Consider the following 8,772-nt stretch of genomic DNA (forward strand, 5'->3'; position numbering starts at 1 on the left):
AAACACTTATATTCGGTGCAACATAATCTGAAACAAAAGCAAAACAAACAATGAATTTGTCCAAATACTTGTGAAATAGGGACCTCTGAATCGCAGTCTTTCACCAGTCATTCATGCTTCTCTCATTATTTTACTTGAACAACTACTTTCCCTTCCACAGTGCAGAGCTGCTGAAAACACTGTGCTGTAGCTACCTCAAGCTGGGCTGGCTGGCTGGCTGCTGAATGCATTCTCCCTGCTTTGATTCAGAGGCCAAAACATAAAGCAGGGGCAGCTCTTTAATGGACATTTACCAGATGGCAACCAAAAGAAAAGTCAGTTTTTCTTTGTGTCTTAGCGCTCCAGCTGATCACAGCACACAAAAATGTGTGTTCTTTGTGCACTTCACTTGAAAGACTCTCCGACAGGTGTTACCCACCATCACACACTGGGGTTATTTTTAGAGACGGAGGAAGCAAAAGAGAAGGAAAGGTGTTATTTCACCTATTTCAAGTGTTAATGAGGCTGTGTGTGTGTGTGTATGTGTGTGTGTGTGTGTGTGTGTGTGTATGTGTGTGTGTGTGTGTGTGTTTTCTGAACATTAATTAAAATTCTACTAAAATCAAGGCAACTCGTTTTCAAATGGACAAATGTGGAATATTCATTACAGTAAATTGTCACCATTACCATTCCTTGTCCTTTCTGTGAATAAACCAACACAACAAAACTGAGCTTCATTGGCTAAATTCAACATTAGCAGAATATAAAGACAAATTGACTCTGGTTAGACACACAAAACCACGGCGAAACAGTAGTACTGAGCTTCCAAAAGCAGCTCTGAAAGCCTTAACAGTACATCAACAGTGCCCTCTGGTGGCTATAGAGTCCTTGCATGAAATGCCAAGGGGAAAGGTTCATCACACTGCATGTGGTGAGAGATAGTTGATGCCCACACAAACACGATTATGAGTACTGCTCATGCCAAAGACAAACACCCCTGCAGTCAAGGAAATCTCCAACGTCACAATGATTCTGACTCATAACCCTTCATTCCATAACAGTGGCTGAGAAAAGTGGGACATGTTCGATAAGAGGGTAAAGCACATAATGTATTACAGAATGGGTCATTTTCAAGTCCAAGTAAAACATTTGAAAAATTGAGAGTAAAACAGGTTATTGTTGCTTTTAATATTAGAGTAGTGTGTGTGTAGAGCATATTATTTGACTATTTATTTTTGTTCATTGAAGGTGATGTTTCCAACTATTAGGTTATTCCTGCTTCCCCATTAAAGCCGCAGCCATTATACAAAACACATTCCCACACTTCATAAACTGAATCTGTGACAACCCATACATGGTCCTGTGTGGACAGGACACATCAATATTAGGTCACATGACGCACCACACACCCCAATCACATGGCACCGGCTGTCCAATAGCAGTACATCCAAAGCTATCAGAGGGGCTTGTATTTCCTCCTCCATTGGTCTGGATAACTGTTTATGTTAATGTGGCCTTTACAACCCCAAAGCTGTGTTCTCTGCTACACCTGATTACTTATACACACACAGTGGATTAATTCCTAAAAGCATGTCTGTGTTCTGACAATGGCATTTCCATGCATCCTTTGTATCATCCCAGTGCTGAGAGAAACTGACCTGTATAAGCGCTGTTGATGTTGAAATTCACATTCAGATAGAAGAGACGGAAGGAGATATCTATATCTAATAAATGTCTATGACTTTCAGGGAGCGAGCGAGCGAGCGAGAGAGAGCGAGAGAGAGAGAGAGAGAGGCTATAGCCTGCATAAGAGGGTAGGTAGTGGATGAAAGGAGGCAGAAGAGAGAGAGACAGAGAAAATTAATCCAACTGATGGGTTTCCATGGAAACGGGCTGATGAGGTGTGAGTCTAAATAAAAGAGCAGGTCCTGGCTCAGTCTAAATCATTGTCTGTCTGTGACACACCGCTGGGAAGGGGAAGGGGAATGGGAGAGGGTCAGGGGAGATGGACAGAGGAGCTAAGATGGTTGGGTCTCAGTCAGACCACACTGTCACATCTTCTGCACTCACACACTGCTACCTCACATATTGCACATTATGATTTCACAAATCCCACATATCACTACAACTGTACTGAATACCACGAGGTCTTACATCCAATATAATAGAGCACTTCATTCCTCATACAATGCTTTTCACCTTCCATGTCATACATCACATATAGACCTCCAGATTTCACATGACACAGAACACCTTGTACCTCAAATATCACCTATTCCACCTCACATTTACTATGTGTGAGGGATGGCACAGTGGACTAAGGGAGTGCTTTTATTGTGGACCATAATCTAGCAGCATAGAGACCTTCAATACCCTCTGAGTAATGTTGCTCCCACAGCAATACGGGACACGCCTACGGGAGAGACCTTGTCCTGTGTGTGCGCGCTTGTAGTCTGTATGTGAGTCTGTGTCGGTGTGTGTGTGTGCCTGACAGTGTGTGCAGAGCATCCAGTACCTATACAAAACACAGTTAGCTGTGATATCACTAAATGCTTCAATGGATCAGATGCTAAGACTCATATAAACAGGGAGCAGAGATCACATATAGTAGCAGTGTGAAGACAGGAAGCGCCATCTGAACAGATTACATACTATAACAACTATTTTATACCATATGACAACTGTTTTCCACCATATCCACGTTACTCAGTCTCAGCCATGGCAGAGAAACCGTGGCAGTGAGGTGGATGTGTGTTGAGCTGACAATATTTATAACATTTTCCACTGAAGCTAAAGATAAAGTGTTCCCTGGTGGCTGGACAGCAGACAACAGCCAATTGAGGTCAAGTAGTAGAATGAATGGAGCTCATTGAGCTCTGAGAGGAGCGGAGGGGGGGACTGAATATGGGGAAGGTTAAGGGTAAAGGAAATTCCCCATAAAGAGATATCATCAAACAGCATGAAGAGGCCCTACTGGATCCATGAGGAGCCAGAGGGTATTTCATCAGCTCCTCCCTGTAGTGTCATTTTAGCCAATCAGGAAAAGAAAGACATGGCAACTCACCTCAACAAACAAGAAGCAGGGAACGATGGAGCTGCTGCTCTTCAAACCTGGCTTCTCCTCCTCCGCTGCCATCATTCTCTCGTTCTCTCTCTCCTGTCCTCTCTCCAGCACTCTCTCTCTCCTCACACCTGTGAAGGAAAGAGCGTTCCAGGTCAGTAAGAGTTGTCTTGATCTAAAGGCAGCTTGAGGCTCAAAGTATAACATTAAGTTTTATCCCATGAATGTAGCGTTGGAGGGAACAATGAGTCTTGATGTTCTTATACAGAATAACACTTTTGTTTACATGTTACCTCTGTGGCCATGAGACAAAGTGCAAACACCCCCCCCACCCACACACTCCCCAACACACACAACTAAATAGTATAAAATAAGCCTATCAGTGGGCAGTAATGAGCCTCTCCCTCAGTCCTGATGAGTCAGTGCTGAAATGAAAATACAGATTGTGTCTAACACTGAATGCCACTATAATGAATGGAACCTTTATGAGCTAGAATAAACATACATCCAGCCAATACACAACACAACATGGAAATAGCATATCTTAATGATGCATGCTACAAAGTAGTCTTAGATTAGAAATATGCTCTTGACATTTGCATAATCACATTTATGTTCACATCTATTTATATTCCAACCAAGGCACAACTCTCTGTCTGCGTGTCTTATTCAATGTCATGTCTACACACTTTACATGGCAGGTAAAGGTGCTCTCGAGCGGCTAGATGTTCTTTACCATTCAGCCATCAGATTTGCCACCTATGCTCCTTATGGGACATATCACTGCACTCTATACTCCTTTGTAAACTGGTCATATCTGTATACCCGTCACAGGGTTAATGCTTATTTATAAAACCCTCTTAGACCTCATTCCTCCCTATCTGAGATATCTACTGCAGCCCTCATCCTCCACATACAACACCCGTTCTGCCAGTCACATTCTGTTAAAGGTTCCCAAAGCACACACATCCCTGGGTCGCTCCTCTTTTCAGTTTGCTGCAGCTAATGACTGGAACAAGCTGCAACAAACACTCAAACTGGACAGTTGTATCTCAATCTCTTCATTCAAAGACTCAATCTTGGACACTCTTACTGACAGTTGTGGCTGCTTTGCATGATGTATTGTTATGTAGTGTTGTCTCTCTTGTCTTTATTTGTGTTTTGTCCTATATTTATAGATAGACAGATAAGGGGCAATGCAAATTGGACATTGTGCCCAGTTAGTGAGCAGTCTCCTGAGCTCGGAATTGAGGTTTTCCCTGACTACAGGAAAAACTTCAGGCCCTAGTCATAGGCTATTGCTAGTCAGGTGGTCAGGGGAAATTCAGAGCCCTTCTTACGGCCATCCAACCTCTGAAGTGGACCAGAAGTCATCCTGAAGAGATCCTATAGCTTGGATCTGGTCTGTGAGAGTTCCCATTTCCTGGGTGTTGTCAGATTGACCTCTATTCTGGGGAAATTAGTGTTGTGTGCTGGAAAGCTCTCTCTTTTTCCCCCACACTGACAGTCAGTCAGGCAGGCAGGATATCAGAGAATAGTCTGTGAGGATGAATAAGGAATGAGACTGGGCTCTTAGCAGCAGAGACAACACAAAGCGGGGCTGCTTTTAGAAAGAGCTCTCTCTCTCTCTCTCTGAGTGGCCGGCCAGGAAACATCTTGTAGCTGTGACTGTGAACAAGCTGAGGCACCAAGTAAGGGAAATCACACAGGATATTTTGGTGATCCTGCTCTACTGATCCCAGCAGCAGATGGGAAGTGTAATGCAGCCTGAGTGGATGGCCGGGTGTCTAACGTCCCTAAGATCAGGATGTCAGGAGGAGGGATGAGAGCAGGTCAGCACACAGGTGTTGCTGTTTGAGATGGGACAATGTCTGTCAAAGAGAAAGCCTTTGTGTCCATATGTGCTACATACCGAATAGACAAGATGTAGTATTTTGTAGAAACCTTATGGGTGGGCAGGGAAAGGGAGGAGAGGGAGGAGAGGGAGATTTGTTGAGGAAGATAAAAGTAGGACACCAGGGACAATTTACCCAGAGATAGGAGAAAGAGTGTTGTTTGATAGCAAATGACTGCCTGCGCGCGCGTGTGTGTGTGTGTGTGTGTGTGTGTGTGTGTGTGTGTGTGTGTGTGTGTGTGTGTGTGTGTGTGTGTGTGTGTGTGTGTACAGCTGGATTTGATCCGATTAGGGAGGCAGGGTGACAGGAGTCCTGATCTTATTGGCTTGCCATCCATCAGAGAGCCCAGCCAGCTTGTCGTCACTGAGACACTGCAGCCCACAGACACACACACACAAACAAAAGTGAGAGCAATTGAGGGAAGAGATGAAAATACCAGGGAAAGAGAGAGGGAGGAGGCAAAACTATTGTTGGAAAACTCAAGAAAAAGAATGAGAGATGGGGGTTAGGAGGAAAGGACATGTGAAGGGAATGAAAGAGGATGAGGTTGTTAATATGAATAGACTAGTGACTAGTTAGCTGACACAGAGGAGGAGGATAACTATACAATATCCTGCTGGTCTGAATCCCCAGTCTTAGGAGAGGAGCCCAGGAAATCATATGTCCACTCTCCTCCCTCAGACACACACACGAACACGTACGCGTGCGACACACACGCACAGGCACATGTACAGACACACACCGCCCGGGGACACAAAGGCTAATTGGACACTACAATCTGTATCACGGCTGCCTTCACGTCCAGCTATTTCTACCACATACTGAGAAATACTACAACTGCGCAGAGATATATTTCATCTGCACAGATGTATATTGCAATATTCTATATGAACATAAAATAGCAAAGTACAATGTACAGTGCCTTCAGAAAGTATTCATACCCCTTGACTTATTCCACATTTTGTTGTGTTACAGCCTGAATTCAAAATGGATTCAATATTATTTTTCTTACCCATACCCCATAATGACAAACTGAAAACATTTGAGCAAATTAACAGAAAATGAAATATCTAATTTACATCTGTATTCAAACCCGTGGGTCAATACATGTTAGAATCACCTTTTAGCAGTGATTATAGCTTTGAGGCTTTCTGGGTAAGTCTAAGAGCTTTGCATACCTGGATTGTAAAATATCTGTACATTACTCTTTTTAAAATTCTTCAAGCTCTGTCAAGTTGGTTGTTGTTCATTGCTAGACAGCCCTTTTCAAGTCTTGTCATAGACTTTCAAGCCTATTTAAGGCAAAACTGTAACTAGGCCGCTCAGGAACATTCAATGTCTTCTTGGTAAGCAACTCCAGTGTATATTTGGCCTTGTGATTTAGGTTATTGTCCAGCTGAAAGGTGAATTTGTCTCCCATTGTCTCAACAGTCTCTCAGCAGACTGAACTAGGTTTTTCTTTAGGATCTATTCCTTTACTTTTTATCCTAAAAAACTCCCTAGTTTGACAAGCATACCCATAACATGATGCAGCCACCACCATGCTTGAAAATATGAAGTGAACTGTTGTGTTGAATTTGCCCCAAGCATCACGCTTTCTATTCTCACGATAATGTTTTTAATTTAGCAGTTTTACTTTAGTACCTTATTGCAAACAGGATGCATGTTTTGGAATATTTTTACTCTGTACAGGCTTCCTTCTTTTCACTCTGTCATTTAGGTTAGTATTTTGGAGTAGCTACAATCTTGTTGATCCATCCTCAGTTTACTCCTATCATAGCCTTTAAACTCTGTAATTGTTTTAAAGTCACCATTGACCTCATGGTGAAATCCCTGAATGGTTTCCTTCCTCTCCAGCTACTGAGTTAGGATGGTTGCCTGTATTTTTGTAGTTACTGGGTGTATTGATACACCATCCAAGGTGTAATTAATACCTTCACCATGCTCAAAGAGCATATTCAGTGTCTGCTGTTTTTTACCCATCTACCAGTAGGTGCCCTTCTTTGTGAGGCATTGGAAAACCTTGTTCGTCTTTGTTGTTGAATCTGTGTTTTAAATTCACTGCTCGACTAAGGGACCTTGCAGATACTTGTATATGTGGGGTACAGAGATGGTGGTCATTAAAACATAATGTTAAACACTATTATTGCACACAGAGTAAGTCCATGCAACGTATTATGTGACTTGTTGAGCAAATGTTTACTCTAACTTATTTAGGCTTGCTATAACAAAGGGGTTGAATACTTATTGACTCAAGACATTTCAGCTTTTCATTTTTAATTCATTTTTAAAACATATTTACACTTCAACATTATGGGGTATTGTGTGTAGGCCAGTGACAATTTGTTTTATGTAATCCATTTTAAATTCAGACTGTCACATAACAATGTGTAAAAAGTCAAGGGGTGTGAATACTTTGTGAAGGGCACTGTGTATGGCAGTCTGGTTGATCCTTTCAGCCTTGAATGTAGCCATCCCCCTGACACAGTACTACTCAGAGAGGTACAAGGTAGTATATTCAATGTGTTTGTACAGTCCAATGCAGCATTTACATGGCACTGTCTGCTTCTTTCTTTCACTCTGTGTGTGGCTATCCTGTGCTACTGAATACTCTCCTATAACCAATCACATTCAAAGAGATCAGTCCAAGTCCCTTTAATCACTGTTTGTTGTATTGGTGCATTGCCAAGGTGTGTGTAGTAAGCATGCAGGATGGTAGTATGTTGAGTGTGTGTGCCTTGCTCTTGACCGACATGTTTCACTCAAACCAGACCACATGCTGAATCTGCAGATATCAGTGTGCAGAACGCATACACACACACACACACACACACACACACCACGCACACTCCTTCACTTGCGGTAATAAAAACATACACTACCCCCCTGCCAGAGAGACAATTCCACTTCACGCTATTAATAGGGCGGTGGAGGGTGTAGGTAGGGCAGGGGGTTAATAGGATTTCAGAACGCTAGGTTATTAGAGCTTCCCTTTGGGGAATACCATGGTGAAACACTCCTCACCGCCACATAAACACCAAAACACTCTCATTTGCCTCAACCACAATCTGAACCATTGACATACAACACAATGCTAACATGCTAATGCTCGTCATACTGCAACCCATGCAGACAGAGAGGAAAACAGACGGAGGAGAGGAAAACCCATCACCCCCCCCCTCCCCCTCCCCTTACCTTAGACACCTCGCTGCTGCCTAGCTCCTCTGTTGCAGTGGCACCAGATTCCTACGCGGAGGCCATGTCAGATGAGGGAGAGTGCTGTGAAAATCTCCCCACCCAGCTGCCTCTCTCTTTTCTTCTTCTCTCCTCCTCCTGCTCCAGAGTGAAGTGAGGTACCGGAGCTCCTCAGACAGACACTCACACACGCGCGCACGGAGATAAAGCGTGCTAGCGACTCCCCAGCCCTCCTCACACACTCGACACACTCCCCATCTAATTAGCCACTTCAAATAAGCAGTTAATCAATTAAGTGGCGGGAATTACTGCATGTGCTGCGCTGTCTTCCAATACAGACCGAGAGGCAGCGTGTGTGGAAGATTGTGTATTCGTGTGTGAGTAAGAGAGAGAGAGGGGATGTGTGGTATCTGTGCCACTAGAGAGAAGCTCATTTGTATTCAAAACTTGTTTCCTTCCTTCCTTCCATCCCTCTCTCTCTGTCCTCCCTTTCTCTCGCAGTGAATGAGGGAGGGAGGGGATGTAAAACTCAAACAGAGTGGTGTGTGTGTGAGAGAGAGAGAGAGAGAGAGAGAGATTGAGGGGGGGGGAGCTCAGGTGTGCCTCTGTGTCGGGCTGCAGCCTGTCTGCCTCAGGGCACGT

General features: G+C 43.6%; 1 protein-coding gene across 3 annotated transcripts in view; it reads right to left on the minus strand.

Moving 5' to 3' along the window:
* Positions 1-8,558, minus strand: part of plppr2a (phospholipid phosphatase related 2a) — a 71,036-nt gene extending 62,478 nt beyond the window's left edge. For 2 of the 3 annotated variants that reach the window (XM_042327606.1, XM_042327608.1), the window contains exons 1-2: positions 8,131-8,557; positions 3,044-3,171 (exon numbers count right to left, since the gene is read on the minus strand). In XM_042327606.1, coding sequence (XP_042183540.1) covers positions 3,044-3,118 — 75 coding nt within the window. In that variant the 5' untranslated portion in view covers positions 3,119-3,171; positions 8,131-8,557. Of the gene's footprint in view, positions 1-3,043; positions 3,172-8,130 lie in introns of all 3 variants that reach the window. The other variant, XM_042327607.1, reaches the window with a different exon arrangement.
* Positions 8,559-8,772: the final 214 nt, after the last annotated feature.

The sequence above is a fragment of the Oncorhynchus tshawytscha genome, linkage group LG09 (assembly GCF_018296145.1).
Source record: "Oncorhynchus tshawytscha isolate Ot180627B linkage group LG09, Otsh_v2.0, whole genome shotgun sequence".
NCBI classification, from domain to species: Eukaryota; Metazoa; Chordata; class Actinopteri; order Salmoniformes; family Salmonidae; genus Oncorhynchus; species Oncorhynchus tshawytscha.